The sequence below is a fragment of the Phascolarctos cinereus genome, unplaced genomic scaffold (genome assembly GCF_003287225.1).
Source record: "Phascolarctos cinereus isolate Bilbo 61053 unplaced genomic scaffold, phaCin_HiC Scaffold_5;HRSCAF=322, whole genome shotgun sequence".
Lineage (NCBI taxonomy): Eukaryota > Metazoa > Chordata > Mammalia > Diprotodontia > Phascolarctidae > Phascolarctos > Phascolarctos cinereus.
The window spans coordinates 29,295,893-29,314,266 of record NW_027555958.1 but is presented as its reverse complement, the minus strand read 5'-3'; the positions used below and the strand labels follow the sequence as shown (position 1 = coordinate 29,314,266).

The 18,374-nt window shown below is 41.7% G+C and overlaps 1 protein-coding gene across 4 annotated transcripts in view; it reads left to right on the top strand.

The window, feature by feature from the left end:
- AKAP10 (A-kinase anchoring protein 10) overlaps positions 1-15,008 on the top strand; it is a 53,595-nt gene extending 38,587 nt beyond the window's left edge. For 3 of the 4 annotated variants that reach the window (XM_078154755.1, XM_021006956.2, XM_021006957.2), the window contains 5 exons: positions 3,286-3,395; positions 4,880-4,962; positions 9,061-9,113; positions 9,998-10,093; positions 13,481-15,008. In XM_078154755.1, coding sequence (XP_078010881.1) covers positions 3,286-3,395; positions 4,880-4,962; positions 9,061-9,113; positions 9,998-10,093; positions 13,481-13,486 — 348 coding nt within the window. In that variant the 3' untranslated portion in view covers positions 13,487-15,008. The other variant, XM_078154754.1, reaches the window with a different exon arrangement.
- The last annotated feature ends 3,366 nt before the right edge of the window (positions 15,009-18,374 follow it).

Here is an 18,374-nt window from a genome sequence, read left to right as displayed (position 1 = left end):
TGGTCATCTTCTGGAGCTAGGAGTTTATGCATCAAAGGCTGCTAATGAGCTCCTCAGACCTTGTATCACTTTTAAGTTAGAGGTGAACAGGGAAATGCAGTACATCCATCTTATGGTCTGCATATATTTTAAACTAAGTATTCAAGGGTATCAGCACAGTGACACATTGGTTAACCCCAGAAGGGGTGTTTCTTATTTCTTATGTTTAGCTTTTCTTTGTGACACCATTAAAATCATAAGGAATCTCACACTGGGTCGGAGCAGAGGTCAATCTAGTCCATTGTTCTGTGGCACTATAGCTATGTTTTGTGGAAGGCAGTGGTAGTTACCCTTCATGATATCATCCTTACTTTGCTTGAATAGCTAGTTATGAACTGGTCTGTGAATTCATCTCTTTTGATGCAGGCAGCTCTGCTTGGGATAAACTAGAAATTTAAACGACAGTTTTTTAAACATTTTATTTTTTTCAAATTACCATGTAAAAACAGTTTTTAGCATTCATCTTTAAAAAATTTGAGCTCCAAATTCTCTCTCTCTCTTCCCACCCCGTCATTGAGAAGGCAAGCAGTTTTATATAGGTTATATATGTGAAGTTGAACGACTATTTTATTTTAATTTTTAAAAATTTTATTTTTTCCAATTACACGTAAAGACAATTTTCATCATTCATTTTTTGAAAGATTTTGAGTTCCAGATTTTTCTCCCTCCCCTCCTCAAGATGGCAAGCAGTCTGATATAGGTTATACATGTGTAATGTAAAACATATTTCCACATTAGTCATGTTCAATGACTATTGTTAAGATGCTTTCTGTATAGAATAAAGGAGGAGAAATGCTGTGGTGGCTTGAAACATTGTGTCTTTTTAAGCTTTAATTTTGCTGTGTGAGAAGCTGTTTTCATGGCTTTTCTATGATTTTGACTTGTAATGATACCGTATGTAGAGAGTACTTTGTGGTCTTAGAACTGCTTTCACATGTGTTATTTATCTAGTCAGAAAACATTTGTCAGGCATCTACTAAGTGCTTTCTTTGGGGCGGGGGCATAGAGATGAATAAAAAGCATGCCTTCTAGTAGGGGAGATGAGACATGTGCCTAAGTAATTTAATACAAGGCAGAAGGTGACAGCAGGGCACTTTGCTATTGGAGGGCAGAGGAGGAGGAGAAGAGATGGCCTTTGGGTGGGGAGATCAAAGAAGACACGAAGGAGAACATGGCCATTGAGCTTGGCCTGGAGGAAAGGTAGGAGTTGGAATTAGGGGCTGGAGGCAGTTCTTGGGGGAACTTGAATAAAGGCAGGAAAGTAGGACTGCACAGGGACTGCTCGGGAACGGTGCATAGTCTATGTTGGCAGGACACTGGCCGCACTTAGAGAATGGTTGTTTGTCAGGCTGGAGAGGTGGGCCAAAGGCTAGGACCAAGGCTGGAGGTCTTAAATGCTAAGAGAAGGAATCTGGATTTTGTTTGGTAAGCGATGAGGAAGCGTGAGGTTTTTGAGCCCATGGTTATGTGATTAGATTTGTGATGTAGAAAGATTCCATTATAATAATGCTTGGTGAATTAAAGAGGGGAGAATCTGGAGACAGCCAGACCAGCTGAAATGGCATAGGGAGAGTAATGACAGTCTGGATGCAGTTGGTGAGGAGATGGCTCACCTTTAGGGTTAAAGGGTTTGTCTGAGGTTAGCCAGCCACAGGTAACAGAACTGGGACTCCAGGCTCCTCCCTTCCTTGTACCTTCCTACTTTGAAGCCAGCTTTCCCCCCACTCTGCTGAGCTGATGAATGCCAGCCTCGGGATTTTATAGCCTGGGCTTTTTATTTTCTGAGCATTAAAGAGGCCCAGAGAAGATGATATTTTGAAAAATAGCAATGTCCCCAGTGACCCCCAACTTTAACCTTTTGGACTGGGTTATTCTCAGTTCTTACTGTTTACCTTGTCGGGCTGACTACTCTTTTTAGTCAAGCTATGCAGAGATAGAAGTGCTGTCAGCAGGGCTTATAAGGTAGTTTGGTGTGACCTGATAGATGCACTTCCGGTCCTCCAAAGCCCCTCCAAAGGGGCTATCAGATATTGCAGATGGCTATCTTGCCTTGGGCTTTGAGGTTAAACAGTGAAAGTGAAAATATATAATGCTTCCTGGAAGTGCTTTCTGGCTATTATCTTGAAAGAATTACAGAGCCCAGCCTAAGTCCAATTTGGCTCTCATCATCTTCTGGCTGTAAAAGGTCACTGGAGCCAGTGTTTCCATTTCAGTCAGGAGACAGTTCAGTTTTATGCAGGACCAACCCTAGGATCAGTTTCCTCTTTTCCCTGATGGCTTCTTTTCCATCTCCTAAGTAAATGTACAGACAGCACTGATGTTCCTTTGTTTCCAGGAATGTTTCTTGGGCATTTCATCTCTGTAGGCTGTTCCCAGCTTGAGAGGTACTAACCAGCTAGACACTGTGCCTCGTGGAATCTCTTTGAAGCAGAAGCCTGCTTTTAAAAGTCACTGTGGTCTCTGGAAGAAAAATAGATCTTCTAATCTTGGTCCATTGACTCAGAGGTTTAATGCTTTGACACTTAGTAGAGGTGGGATTCAAACCAGTCTGGTGTTAAAGGGCTCAGTGGGGTAAGACTGGAAGTCCTGGCTTGTTTCGAGCCTGGATGTTAATTGAGCTGAGGAGGTAGCAACAGCATGAGCTCTGAACCTGGTGCTCATGCATAAAACTGAAGTTGCCTGAATGTGATGAGGTTTCATTTCTTTCCTGAATCCTTCTAGGGGCTTTTCACATTAGAAAAATCATAGCTTTGTATTTGGGGTCTTAGTGAACTGCTTTGCCGACATAATGGGTATAATGTGTCTGACTTTTTAAACACATTTTCATTTCCTGGATTACTGAATAGTGTAAATGGTTTTTCGAGGAGTTATTGACAGTGGGTGTTGACCACTTAGCCATTGGGCATGGATCTTAATCATACAAATTTGCGTCAGCTTGTAGATTTTGGTTATCCAGTGTTTATCAGAATGTTCATAGACAAAAAATTGTCCTACTACTTTTCTTTTTTGGCTTTCTTTTTACTTTGGATTTGTTGCTTTGTAGTATTTTGTAAGCAATAAGCTGCCTTGGGATACATGGTAGATCATTTCTTGCATGGCTGGGTAACTCTTTGCCCCTGTGACTTCAACTTAATAGCCCTGACAGTAGAGGCAGCAGTTATTAGTACTGTAACCTATGTGATTCAGAAAACTCCAGGTGAATTTGTTTCCTGCATTTGGCACTAACATGTGGAATTTCTGTTGTAGTTCAGTGTGAAGAAGGCCAATGTTAAAATCCTGAAAAATTTTGATGAAGCAATAATTGTAGATGCTGCAAGTCTGGATCCTGAATCCTTATATCAGCGGACATACGCAGGGTAAAGTGATATAGTGGCAGATTTTTGCCGCTGTCGTGGGTTTCATCTACTTTATACCTTTTCAATTTTCTTGTATTGAGGAATCCCAAATGTACATGAGGTGCTTAGCAGATTTTACTTACTAGTGAAATCATGTGTTAGAGCGGTCTTTGATCATCAGTGATCCAGATATATAAGATATATATTTTTTTAAAAGCCAATAAGCCTTTATAAGTTGGGGAACTAAAACTTGCCGCGTCATTCTTCTCTGCTTAGGAAATTGCATGATTTTATCCTTAAAGACCAGCTATCATTTGGACCCTAGAATCCCCCTGTAACATGGCCCTGTATTAGACTTATTCATTTTTTTTTCCTTCTGTGAAATAACATTCACAGGTCTGTCATTTCCCACCCAAAATAACTGGGAGTCCAATGTAGCCTGCAGCCTCTAAGGGGGAGGTTATCCTCCCTACTGACTATTGCCACCATCCTACACAGCCTTGAAAAAGAGATTCCTTTGGGGTTAGTTTCGGTTTTGTCAGATGAGTAGAATTATTTGGAAGAATGAAAACCCTTAAAAATACAGAGAATAGAACAAAACCTTTTACTGATTTGATTGATAGGACGTTTCTGTATCTAGCCCAGGCTGGAAGTACAGAGGTCACTTATGGTGCTAATGCCATTGCCCACTAGCATGTGGATTTGACCTGCTCCGTCTCTGAACGGGGCTGGTCCACTCCTCCCAAGGTGACCTGATGGCCCCCGGCTCTTGGGCCTCGCCTCATTAGTGTTGGCACTCAGTCCCCTTAGCCCACTGCAGCTGTGAGTGATCCACCAGCTGTCTGTGACAGAAGGGGCTTACACATATGCACTACCACTCCCAGCCTTTCCTTGGTTTTAAATGGGCAGCAATTGGGCAATAAGAATTGATGGTGGATTGAGCCAAATGAAAGAACTTAAGAACTTTGAGTCTGTCCGTTTTTTTATAAGCTCTCAGGTACTTTTTTAGTTCTTTATAATAGTCATTTAGTAAATAGTATCCCCAGGGTCCAAAAGAATTAATGCTTCACCAGAGATGTGAGTTGGGTTTTTTAGGAATAAATGCACTCACCTATAGCTTCATTTCCACATGTTTTGTTGTATAAAATATAGGATTAGACAAAGAGGTTTCGATGTTCTTAGCTATAAAATAATAGAGTCAAAATATAGGGATTTCTAAAGTGCTTTGCAACTCTGTGATTCCGGAAAGTCTGTGAAAAAGATCATTTCCATTGTTTGAAATTTTGATTGGTTGCACCGTTTATTAAATGGTAGTCCCAACTTCTCTTCTGTGTGTTCTGGTTAAATAATCCCACTTTAAATGAAATAAGGCTGCTCTAAGTGGGCCACACAGTAGTTGCCGTTTTTCTAGACAGCTATGTAGAGATGAGTAATAATAACATTTTCCTCGTGAAGATTGGAGCTGACTCTTGCAGTTTGTCATTTCCTTATCCTCTTCCCTTCAGGAAGATGACCTTTGGGAGAGTCAGTGACCTAGGGCAGTTCATCCGGGAATCTGAGCCTGAGCCTGATGTAAAGAAATCCAGAGGTTTGTGGTATTCTTTACACTTAAGACTGAGTCTTCCTTCGTATTGGTACAATGATAGTCATTAAGGTAACTTCAGGTGCAAAGGCCAGAGTAGACTTTATGAAGTAAATTCTTTATTTTCTTATTCAACTTGTGCCCGGCACGTTCTTCACAAAGCTGGCTCTTAGGCCATTACGTTATACACTTAGAAGCAGTACAGTGAGTCTCAGCTTTTGTAGGGGTAATGTTCCTAAAAACAGCGCAGAAGTTAAAAAAAAAGTAACATGTGGATACATTGAACCTATGGGAAAAATAGGGGGTTAGGTTCCTGCACCCACCAAAAACTGTAACCTTTCTCTAGAGATTTCCGAAATAATATACTTTTCTGCATATGGTTCTTTACAATAAAACATTAATTCTGTTAATATGCACTTTGCCTAACAGTAACCGTGAAATTACCCATAAAATGCAGTACACAAAATAAAATTGGTAACTTGTAAAACATTTTTTCTCACTAATAGTTCCCTAGAATTCTGTGACCTTGTGTGCTAACAGCTTTCTTACTTTAAAAAGAAAACATTTATTTCAGATAATATTCACCTTTCATAACACATGGAATCTACAGTACTATAAATACTTTCCTCCTTTTGTGAATATAACAAATTATCAATTTGTTAACACCAAGCTTGTGGCCAGTATGCATGGAGTTTATCTAACACTTATTTTCTCGCTAAGCTGCATCACTGACTTTGCATGCTTGGGCTTAGAGCCCAGAGGACTTGCTCTCCACTTTGGGGGCATAGTTGCAACACAAAAGTTGAGTTTTAAAGGCAAACAATGGAAATATGCAGTGAATGCATGGGGTAGGGGATGGGGATGGGGCTACTCTTTCCAGTGGTAGGGTGAACAAGACCAGTGAAGCTCCTGGTAGGATACCAGGATACCATAAACTTGCATACAGCACCTGTCATTTCTTTCTCTACTATGCATGGTGGCAGATGTGTACAGTTGCTAACGTAAAAGTAAAAATGAGGTCACCAATTAAAATCATGCAAATGCTTAAAGTCATGAAAATTAAATGCATGAATGTTAAGGATTGACTATAGTTTTAGGAAATCTAAACTATTCAGTGAAGTCATCTTTGTAACTCCTGCCCGTGAGTCAAATTTAATTGAAATCTCTTAAAAAATACTTGAGATAACAGTAATATTTTGTTTAGTCACCACTTTGTTTCAGGATGGCCCTCTAAATCCGAGGTTCCCAGAGTGGGTGATACTGCTCTCTGGGGGGCACTAGAACAATCCAGTGGGGAGTGGTAGTAGCCTCAGATGCAATTGGGAGTGTTGAATAAAAATAAATCACAATGATTACATTAGTTTCCAAATAAACACATAAAATTCAAGTTATAACTGAACAGTAGTCAAATCCACTGACAGGTTATATGCATTGTTGGGAAGTCTGGCATGCATCAGCAGGAATATGTGCATGTAATGACTTGTTTATGATATGATAGTATATGGTTACATGATGCAGTATTGCGTCATCAAAATTTCAAACCCACAAATTTAAAATAAATTATTAAAGATGTGTCATTGTTAAACAAAACTATTTTATATATTTTTCAAATGATGCAGATTTTTTAAAAAAAGCGTTAAAGAAAGTAGATTTCCAGAGGGGTGCTTAGTAATTTTTTTTTAAAAGGGGGTGCTAGGTTTGGGAACCTCTGCTCTAAATCAAAGTTGGACTTACAGGGTGTCTTGAGATGCCATAATGTACCACAATCACATAAAAAGTTCAATGATCAGTGAACAAATGGCAACTGTCAGACAGAAATAGATCTCACTGTTTCAGTCAATAAAAGCTAAGTTGGGCAAATATCACTGTGATTTTATTCAAGAATTGAATGCAGAGTGCTTTTTGCTTCCTACACATCTTAGAAACTGACTTGAGTTTCACAGTATTTGGTTTCCCCTGATAAATGAAGATTTCAGAAGCCAATGTGCAGTCGTTAAGAGGATAATTAGAAACTCTGAGTTGTAACTTGATTGACTGAATTGCTTTAGGTAAAGAAATTAATTTATGTGAATTCAAAAACAAATTCAAGTAAGTTCATTTTTGCAAAAGCTAAAGATTTCATATAGCCCTTAACCTGTTTAAGATTAATAATCACTCAACAGAGCATTTATTAAGCACCTGCTGTATGCCTGCCACTGTACTAGGCACTGGAGATACAAGTACACAAAATGGCTTAATTCCTACTTACGGTGAGCTCATTCTAATGGTGGAGATAGCAGGTGTATTTAACAGTGTACAGAACATAAATAGAAAGTGCATCAGCAGATACATATGCATACAAAAATGTGGGTGTATGACAGGTAATGCAGGGTAGTTTAAGAGGAAGATCAGTAGCTAGGCTCTTGAGGTATACAGGTACCAAGAATGAGGCCATTCTTGTTCACAAGATTATGTTCTGGTGGGGAAGACAAGGTGTCCTTGAGTACAGACAGAATCAGTGGAGAGAATCATAAAGTACAGCATAGTCGGAGGGAGAGTCCTGGGAGTGGGGAGGCTTTAGGAAAGTCTTCTTGTAGAAGGCGGGGCTTTGGTTGAGTCTGATGTGGAGGTGACAGCCAAGGCAAAGGTGCGAGGCAGGAGACATGTGTGAAGAGCAGAGGAAAGGGCAGTTCCGTAAGGTCACAGAGCCCCAGAGCAGGAGTGATGTCTGGTGAAGCTCACAAGTACAGGGTGGGCCGGAGCGGAGAGGGCTTCCAAATCCAGGCAGGGTAGTGTGTGTTCAGTCCCGGGGGCACTAGAGGGCCACTGCGGTTGATTGAGCAGCAGAGTCACATGGTTAGATCGGCACATGAGGAGAATTCCTTTGGCAGCAGTGTTTGGGAGAGACCAGTGTTCAGAGACTTGAGCCAGGGAGACCAGTGGAGCAGCTGTGGCTGAGGTGCACTAAGGAGCATGGGGTGGTAGCTGTGTAAGTGGAGAAAGAGGTCAGATGTGAGGGAGGGAAGTTAGGCCAGGTCTGGCAGCCAGAGCTCGTGTGGGCTGAGGAGAATGAGGAGGAGAGGGTAGTGCTGAGGCTGTGAGCCTGGGGGATGGTTATGCCTTTGACAGAATTAAGCCATTTGGAAGAGAGACGAGTTCAGTTTTATATATCACGTCGGGGACATCCACTTTAAAACGTCCAGTAGGCCATTGGTGGTGCAAAACTGAAGTTCAGGGAGCAGTGACCTTTCTCTAACTGGCATAGAGATGAGAGTTAAACACATGAGAGGTGGTAAGGTTACTTACTGTCTTTGGTTTTGTACTTGTTCCAGAGAGGAGACTTCCAACTGGTACAGTTTTGTTTTGTTTTTCAGTAGTGATTACAGCTTTTCATTGAGGTTGGCTCAGTGGGGAAGTTGGAGGAGGGATATCAGCAAAAAGGGATGTCATGAGCAGGGGCCTGAGGTGGCGGAGAGGGTTGGATTTTCTGAAGGAGCTGGATGGTCATTTGGTCTTTAAGCGTCAGCAGGGCTGGGTGCGTTGCTGCATGGAGTTCTGTACTAGCTAGCTGGGTGGGGGAGATTCACGGATCTGGCTGAGTCCTTCTGGCACAGACTAAAGGAAGCCCACATATTTAGGCAGCAGGTACTGTTGTTGCCTCCTCATGACTAGGGATGGTACCTTTTTATCTCTCTACTAATAAGAGAGGGTGCCCTGGGGCAGAGTGGACTTGGGCTTGCTGGGACCACTTTCTAGGGGTACCTGCTATGTTTGTCATAAGACCCAGAGAGAGTATAGAGGGAAGAGAGCAGGGCCCCAAACCTAAAGCATTTTTGCATAACTGAAAAAGACCTAGCCAGATACTAAGTGAATTTTATGTTCTGTCTTCTGTCTCTGCAAGAGAAATGTTGATTTTCCTGAAGAAAAATATTTTATCAGTGGTTGTGTGCTGATTGTCTAGTCTTGGGAAGAAGTTAAAAAATAAAACTACCCTATTGTGTCTAACCTTGGATGTGGGGTTTATCAAAAGAGAGGTTCAGGCACTTCATGAATATATGAAATCAGACCTGGAAAACTATAATCAATTTTGGGTTTTTGTTGTTTGTTTTGTTTTTTTTTAAATAGGATCCATGTTCTCACAAGCCATGAAGAAATGGGTGCAGGGAAACACTGATGAGGTAATTTTTTTTCCAAGTAAGAATAAATACCTGGTTATACATCTCATTCCCTCTGAGTAAGGTGCCATTTCCTCTCTTATTTAGGCTCCCTTTAAATGAGACCACCAGGATTTCAGCAGTTTGGTGAAATCAAAGGGCTCCCATTGCCCAGGACTTTATTAGGAAGAGTAGTACCTTTGTGGCCCCCTGGTCTCCTTTCTAATTGCAATATTCAGTCTAGCTGAGGATAATTTGGTGACCAGAGGGTAGGTGTTAATGCTCTGTCACTTACTACATATCTCTATCTTATTCTACAACTGTAAGAAATAGACTCGTCTACCTGGTAAATAAATGCACTAAAACTGAGCTTATTTCTTGGGGGGGGGGGCTGGAATGGCTTCTTTGACTCCCTAGGGTCAGCCTCTTTGTGGTAACTCAAAATTTACTTTTAGTCCTCTAAGCAGATCAGAAGGATCATTTTTTTTGCCTTGGTCAAACAGCACAAAATTGTTCCTTATATTCAGTGCTGATTAGTTATTTCTGAGAAGAAGGGAGTGGCATTTTAACCTCTAGGACCAGAGTAACAGCCTAACTTCTCTCATAACTATGATTAATGGAAAGTGTACCAGCCAAGGTGCCAGAAAACTTGTGCTCAGTCACCAGTCGCTGAAGTCTGGCCTTTGGGTTCCTCATGTAACCTGGGGGTTAGAAGCCTTGTACCGCTGCCTGTCTCACAGGGTGCCTGGGAGAATCACATGAAATAAGACTGCAGGCTGGATGGAAGCGGAGGCTCTCAGGTTACCTAGAGGCTATCCACACAAAGTGGGCTTATGTTAGAGAACCCATGTGGGACTGGAGCATTGTCTTAAATGCGTCTGAGCCAGCTGCTGAATGCTTTGTTTTAGGCCCAAGAAGAGATGGCTTGGAAGATAGCAAAGATGATAGTCAATGATGTGATGCAGCAGGCACAGTATGACTCTCCGTTAGAGAAGTCCACCAAGGTAAAGATTCACATTCTCACCAGACTCGTGTAAAACTGGTCACGTTCACCTGGTTTGGTCCGTTCATCAACCAGCATTTATTAAGTTCCTACTGTATACCAGGAATTGTGGATACTTATACGAAGAATGAAACCATCTCTATCCTAAGGTAGTGGCCATTGGGATATGAGTGATACAGGTCAACACTTCCCACTCCCCCCACCACCTGTCAGTTGCTATGTTTTGTTTTTCTGTTACACTTCCATCCATGCCCTTCTGTCTACCCACTAGGCTATCATCCTGGTTCAAGCCCTTATCCCTTTCTATCCTGGACTGCTATTCAGTGCTCTCCTTCCTCACCTCTGCCTCTCAAAGTCCGTAATAGAGACATAGTACTTGCTTAACAAATTCTTTAAAAATGATATTGAATGTGCTGGTGTGGGTGGGTGGACAGAAAGGGAATGGAGGAGAGAGAAGTGGACACAGAATCTATAGGACTTAGCAACTGATTGGATATGATGGGGGTGTGGTGAAGGAGAGCTGAGAATTGAGGATGATTCTGAGATTGTAAAACCTGGGTGAATGAAAGGATGGTGCCGTGCTGTAGGCAAAAATAGGGAATTTAGGAAGAGTTTGGGTTGAAGGATAATGAATTCCATTAAGTACCCCAGAATAAGAAAATGTAATACAAAAGTTAGAATAATAAAAATTTTTAAATATTGCATGGTCATTGAAGCCACCCTAGCCAGTCGGTTTTGGCTCTTTTTGAGAAACAGAGGCATTCTTTAGCAAGCCGTGATGCCGCTGATTTAGAAGACAAGTTCGTTTGCAAAATATCATGGAGGAAGAGGATGAAACCTGTGGATTCTATCACCTCACAAAGCAGCAGCGGACTACATGTGAAATCAAGCTCAGCCAGACCATCCCAAGAAAATTTGTAGACGAAACTAGTAGGAAAACAAATAGATGTGAAATGAAACATCTGCAATTGATTCTTAGTGACCTGATCTCTGTAGTGACACTCGCGGGATGGCCACCACTGTGGTCTTTCCCATCGGTGCGCCTGACACTGTGTTTAGCAAGTCGTCTTTGTACAAAGGATGCAAAGAGCATAGATGTTCCTTCTGCCCCTCAGAGAAGGCGAGGCCTGCGTTGTGATGCCTGTAAAAAAAAAGTGTTCCTGCACACATCAAGGCAGAAGCACGAGATGGGCATTCCAGGATGGCTTTACGTGACTGAAGGAGATGGGTAGAGGATATGAATGCACACACAGACATATGTGTTTGCTTTCACGTATTTATTTTTAGGCTGTGTGGCAAACACTGCTCTAAGTGCTGGACGTACAGAGATAAAAAGAATAGCCCTTGCCCTCAAGGAGTGTATAATCTAAAGGAAGAAGCAGCATGTTCACACATCAGTATTTGTGAGTTCTGTGCAAGCTGAATAGAGCAGTGGGGTGGGGGAGGGAGGAGGGATGACCAGAAATAACATTTGTTTAAGGATCTGAGTCCAGATGAAAGAGTCACTTATTGATGGTGATATCCTTCAGATGTTCTTAATTTAGGCTGTGCCATACTCCAAAACATTCCAGAGCTTCAGTGAAAGAAAATCCGTAGTAACAGAATGGAGATTGGACTAGCTAGCCACACCGCAGAAATTAAACGCGTGAAAAATACGTCCAGCCCGGTCCAAGACATGCGTGCTGATGGATAGGATAGTCTATCCTGTTACACTCCAGAGAGCGCCTTAGGACTACGTCATGTTTGTTTTTGTGATTCTCAGTGATTATAGATAGTAGGTACTTTAAAATGCCAGTTGGGCTTATTGATTATGTGGTTGCCAATCAAATACCATGACATCAGAAGACTCAGAATCATGAGTGGCCCAAAGAGCAGTGAGAAGATGCCTAGTGGGCATAAGCTGCCGCAGCCTATCCGCAGCAATACCTTGTAGGGCAAAAGTAACAACGGATGTCAGGGATCTCTGACTGCAGAGTGAGGGGGGCCAGTTGGGTGGTGAGAAGCTGGAACCCTCCATTGGCTCCCTGCCCCCAGCTTTCCCCTGCCCGGGATATTAAAAGAACAGAGGAGGCTGCCAACGTGGTGGGCTCTTTGTTGAGCATATATTGAAAGACAAGTACAGAACTAGCACAGACCAGAAGGCATGAAAGAGGGGCAGAAGGAGCCCAGTGAATTCACAGATACATCTAAGGAAGTTAGCTAGAGTGGCTTAGGTAACAGTGGACATCAAGGCCACCCAGCTAACCACATGGTGCTCTTTCATTGTTGCTTAGCCACTTTGTGTGACTGAATGGAATCTCCTTTCTGTTGAAATCTGTTTCTAAATCAAGTCCTCTGAGAATATTTGGAGAAAGTTCAAACCCAATGTCAGCCTCAGACCTCCACCTAAGCAAAGTGTATAAGTAAGGACTTTCTTGAAAGGAAGATAGGTAGACTCTGCTTAGGTGCTCAGAAAGGACATCAAGTTTGCCCTGGATGACTCACGTAAGCAGTAGCTGGAAGACACAGAGAAAGGAATTATCTGATGAGTTTGGGGATTTGGTATCTAGATGTGGCCTCGACCGCCGCCTCCTTCATCACTCCTTTAAGCTTTGCGGTAGTACCTGCTTCAGCGTGGGCTTTTCTGCATTGAACCATTTCTGAGCATCTTTGAATGACAGTGGGAGTGTATTTCCAGCAGAAGCACCCTCTGTTCCATGTGCAGAATGTGCTTCTGTACTAGGAAGGAAGCCTTGGTTGAGACGGTTTTTATCTACACTGCTCTATTTCTGCCACTGTGTGCAAGTGAGATAGAGTCATAAGATAGAAATAGAGGCCTACTTTTTGTGGTGACTGCCTTATATTAACTGACAATAATATATTTAATTTAATATATTTAATGTGAAGGTCATACAGAAAAGATAGATTTGGAGATTCAACCTTTTAGAAGAAGATTTGCATGCAGTATGTCCAAATGGTCTTATATTTATATTTTAGGACATACCCATATATCTTGTCACCTTGCATCCCTCTCTTCAGAGCCCAGCATTGATGCAATGGAAGGAGGCCTAGCCAGAGGGCCAGAAAACCTTGCTGCTTCTGGATGTAGTCTCGCCAGTCCTGGCTCTATGACCTTGGGCAAGTCTCTCCCTCGTTGGATAAGCAGTTTGAACAGTTTGATTCTGTGAAGTCCAGCCTGTTTTAATGAAACTTTGTCTGGCTGCAGAGCGGTGCTAGGCTCTTCTCTCACTCACCGCCTTCTTTCTCTTCCTCCCAGCCAGAGGGCCATCTCATAGGCAGCAGAGGCTGCCATAGTTTGGTATTTGTCTCATCACCTAGCCACGTGATCAGTAAATAATGAATGAGCATCACCCAGGTTGTTTGACTCAGTCTTTCTGGTTTTTTCCAGCTATGATTTTAGACCTGAGATCAAGGAAATCTGCTTTTGAAGATGAGTGAACTTTTTTCCTTTGGTTGGATTCTTCTTTAACACAGCCAATGAAAATAAGCACTGTACTTTGATCACTGATGCCGCCATCATTTCCTAAGGAAGAATTGGGAGCAACCCAAGGCCTCCCACACCAAATGCAGCATCCCATATGGAAATCTGCCTGTCACTGCACGTGTAGCACACATGGGGAAGATTTAAAGAGACGGAGGGTGGTCTGTATGTTGTTGCCAGAAGAATGTGATTGATGGACTTCACAACAGTGAGAAGCCATTTTTGAGAGATTGTTTAACTCTCGGGAATAGTCTTGGGCCACTCACGCTAGGAGGTGTGAGGGGAAGCTTAGCACTGGTTCTATTGCTAATGTTACTCACAGTAATAATCACACATTTTGAAGACTACAGAGTAAGTGTCTAAGAAGATTCTGCCCTATCCTAAAAATGTCCTTGGGAAGGCATGCGGGCTAGGAGCTCTGTTGGTTTGCTTTCCTTAACCAAAACTAGGTGAGTATTAGTTACAAACTAAATGTATTTCCTTCCTTCGCAGAAGCATTAATTTTGAAGGAAAGTAACAGGCCATGAGTGAAGTGACTACACTCTTCTCGCCTTTGGTAGAGGTATAGAATTTTGCCTTTTAACTAGCTTCCGAGATGCAAAATGTTTAAAAAACCAGTGTTTCACTGGTGTAACTGTGTTGCTAACACAAGGCCGAAGGTGCAATTAAGAATGCCATGTGTGAATGTCAAAGTCTCCCTGCTCTCCGATTACTACTCCTTGTCTGAAAAGCATTTAGAAGAAGCAGCATATTTAAAAATACCGATTGGTTTATTGATTATATCATAATGATTCACTCCAGTTTTTCATCTTGTGCTGTCCTCGAACTAGGATGTGTGTTCCCAGATAGGACTGTTTTTTTTTTTTTAAAGAAGAAAAAAAAATTTAGATCACTCAATTCTGTTTGGCAGTTACCCCACCTCCTGCTTCTGCTGGTCGTTTGGAATTTTGCCACTGGTGACCTTTACTCCTTTCACTGTCATTGAGACAATAAACAGACCCTGCCATGTTTCTGCTCAGTTCATGAAGCGGTTCAGCAGGGCAGCACAACTTTGGGTATCACTCCATTATGTTTTTGCCCATATTTCTTTGTGAGATGTTTCTGTTTTGATGGGGTAGGGAAGGCTTTTTTTTTTCCTGTTACTGCTTTTTTGTCAAAGGACTTGGAAAAAAATCACTTTATAAAGATTATCGATCATCTCTGTTCTTGAGAGTCTGAATGAATACAGAATGTTATTCCATTGCAATATTTGATTGTATAAAGGCACACTGTGTATTGTCAATAAGAAGAAACAGAAAGGCTGTGTATAGGTTTTTGGTACTGTGTACCACCTCTATTACTCCTCTGATGCCCAAGTATTCATGTACCTAAACCATATTCTATTTAATTGTGTTTGATTTAAAATATATATAAATATCTACAAAATATATTAAAAGACGTGTCCGTGTTCTGCTTGGAGGGGCTTTGATGACCTTTTCAGTTTACCTGTTGAAACTTCTGAATGTTTTCATTTGCCTTATTTTAAAAAAAAGAGCCAATAGAAGTAGGATGTATGTATGAATATGAGTCATTATTGACCATGACCTTTGTGTGAATTCTTGGCCACTCTGATGGCCCTCTTGGCCACTAGGTGCAAGTGATATGTTTAAGCTGGTTTGCTTTGGCAGACATTGGCTTTTTTTATTTTTAGCCTGTTTGAGATTTCTTTAGTCATCATAGAAAAGCTGTATAAAGAATATAGAATCAAATGTAGTTTGAGGCGACTCTCAGGCTCCTGCATATTTTGGAATGATTACTCACGTGAGAAGATTCTGGTTATTTCAGCTTTTTAAAAGTTGAGTCCATTTTTCTTCATGTCTGTCAGGAGATGTCCATCCAACGGAAGGCTGCCATGTCTCCACGTGACGTAGTTGCAAGAGTGCCAGAATGGGAGTTTGGAAGTTGGAGTTGGGATCCTGGCTCTGCCTTTAACTGGCAGCAGGACCTCAGACAAACTCCTTCCCTGCAGACCCTCTGCCAGCCCGTCTGCAGAGTGAGCAGGTTAGGCCGGCCAGTTCTGGAAATGGCATAGAATGCAAATCTAGTGGATAAAGATCAGGTTATTGAAGAACATTTATTGTTGATGGTTTGTGAGAGGAGCTTGTTTAACTTTCATAATAGACACTCTCATGGTATTAAACTCATTTGGATCAACTGCCAAACAGACCCATCTGTATTGGTGGGAAATTGGAATAGATCGTTTTAAAGAAATACGTTGTCTTATTTTTCAGTAACTCACATGGGTGATCAACAGTGGTTCCCCTGAGGCCCGTGTCAGACTTGCTTAAGAAATAAAGATAATTGATAATTAGCATGTTTGTATGTAAATCCTTCTGCTTGAGTGAGTCACAGAATCCGAGTCCAGTAGACCTTGGAGTGATGATTGGAGCACTTTCTTCATTTATAGTGGAAGAAAGGGGCATCAGCGTGCCCAAGACTATACAGCCCGTTTATACACCCAGGATTAAAAGTACTTGCTCCCTGACTCAATCCAGAGCTTTTCCCTGTTTTTGCATTTGAAAACAGTTTATTTTCTCTCTCTCTCTCTCTCTCTCTCTCTCTCTCTCTCTCTCTCTCTCTCTCTTTGTAGGCAGTGGAGTTAAGTGACTTGCCCAGGGTCACACAGCTAGTAAGTGTCAAGTATCTTAATAAGAATTTGAACTCGGGTCTCCCTGACTCCAGGGCCGGTGCTGTATCCACAGCGCCACCTAGCTGCCCCAACAGTTTGTTCTCTTAAGCAAACATTGTGGGGGGGGGGAGTTCTTTTCATTCATTCACAGTTACTTTTTTTTAAATTTGTTTTAATCAGCCAAGAGTCATCTCATCCTCCCACCCCTAGTTAAGAACATGAGAAGGGGGAAAGAAAAAAAAATAACTCATTGCAAACATATGTATGGTCAGAGCAGTTTTCTACATCGGCCATGTCCTAAAAAATGCCTGTCTCATTCTGCATTCTGGGTCCTTCATCTTCTGTCAGGAGGCAGTAGAATTTTGCATCGTTAGTGCTCTGGAGTCTTGGTTGGTCATGTTGCTGATAAGGGCTCATTCAGCACAGTGGTATTCCATCACATTTCTGTACCAGCACTTATTCCTCCATTCCCCAGTTTGTGGACATTCCCTCAGATTCTCATCCTTTGCCACCTCAAAATAACTAAATATTTTTGTACATCCTAAGAGTTTGTTTTGCTTAGTACCCATTCCTCTCTTCGTGTACCTTCCCTTTAATTCTCTTTTCCCCTTCTCCCTTTTCCCTCCTATCTTCCTTAGAATGAAGTGGATTTTTTTTACCCAGCTTTGTGTCTGTCTTTGACCAGTTTGGGTGAGAGTAAAATTCAAGTGTTAGCTGCTTCCCCCCTCTCCCTTTTTGTTGTTAGTTTAACTGTTTACTTTTATGCCCTGATTATGTAAGATAATTTTTTCTTTCTCCCTCGTATATTCCTCTTTCCCTTTCCATTCTTAAGATCATCAAGACATAACAGACCTACTCCCAGACCTTGTCTAATTGGACTCCCTCTGTGGACCCTGATGATGATGGATTCAGAGAAGAAACACATATCACCTCCCCACATTGGAAAGAAAGCCATTTATCCTGTTTGGTCCTTTGTCATTGTTCGTTAATATTTATTTTTTATGCTTCTTTTCACATCTGTGTTTGAACTTCTAAGTTTCTGAGCAGCTCTGGTCTTTTCATCAGGAATGCTTAGAAATCCTACAGTCATTAAAGGTCCATTTATTCCCCTATAAGATTGCACTCAGTTTTGCTTATTCTCATCTGTAAGTCCATATTCGTTGCCTTCTGGAATGTCATACTCCAGGTTCCCTGCTCCTTTAATCATGATGGCTGCTGAATCATGGAGGATCCAGATGGTGGCTTTTCAGGTCTTGAGTTCTTTCTTTTGGGCTGCTTGCAGTATTTTTAATTTGACCTAGAAGCTCTGGATTCTGGCTCTGATGTTCCTTGGAGTTTTCATTTTGGAATTACTTCCAGGAGGGGATGGTGGATTCTTTATGTTTCCACTTTGCCCTCTTGTTCTAAGATCTGGGCAGTTTTCTTTTAACATATCTTGAAATAGGATGTCTAGGCTCTTTTTTTGGTCATAGCTTTGAGGCAGTCCGGTGATTTTTAAATTATCTCTCCTCGATCTCTTTTCCAGGTTACTTGTTTTTGCTAAGAGAGACTTTACCTTTTCTTCTGTTTTTTTTTCTCCAATCTTTTGACTTAATTTTAATATATCTTGTTGCCTCATGAAGTCTTTGACTTCCATCAGGTCCATTCGAATTCTCAAGGAGTTTGTTGGTTGGGCAAAGTTTTGAATATCTCACGATGAATTGTTAATCCTCTTTCCAGTTCTTTCTTCCATAGCTCTCATTTCTTTTCCAATTTATTCCTCAAGATCTCTCATTCCATTTGTAAAGAGATTTTTTTAATTCTTCATTTCTTCCAGGAATTCTCATTAAGTTTGTGCCAAGCTGTGTTTTTGTCTGACGCTTTGCTTGGAGATGTTTTTTGGTCATTCTCTTCTCTTGCATTTGTGTCTTGAGTGTCCCTGCCACTGTGATAGTTGGTTATAGTGTGGCCCTTTTTTTTGTTTGCCCATTTCTGCCGTTTCCTGACTTCAGATTCAGTGTTAGGGTCAGGCTCTGCAGCACTTCTGGCCTGGACTGGTCCTATTGCTGCTTTCTTGGGGTGTTGAGTGTTGTGTTATTCAAGGGTCTCAGGGACGGGCTGGGGACTTGTGAGCTTTCAGTGTTCCCTGAGGGG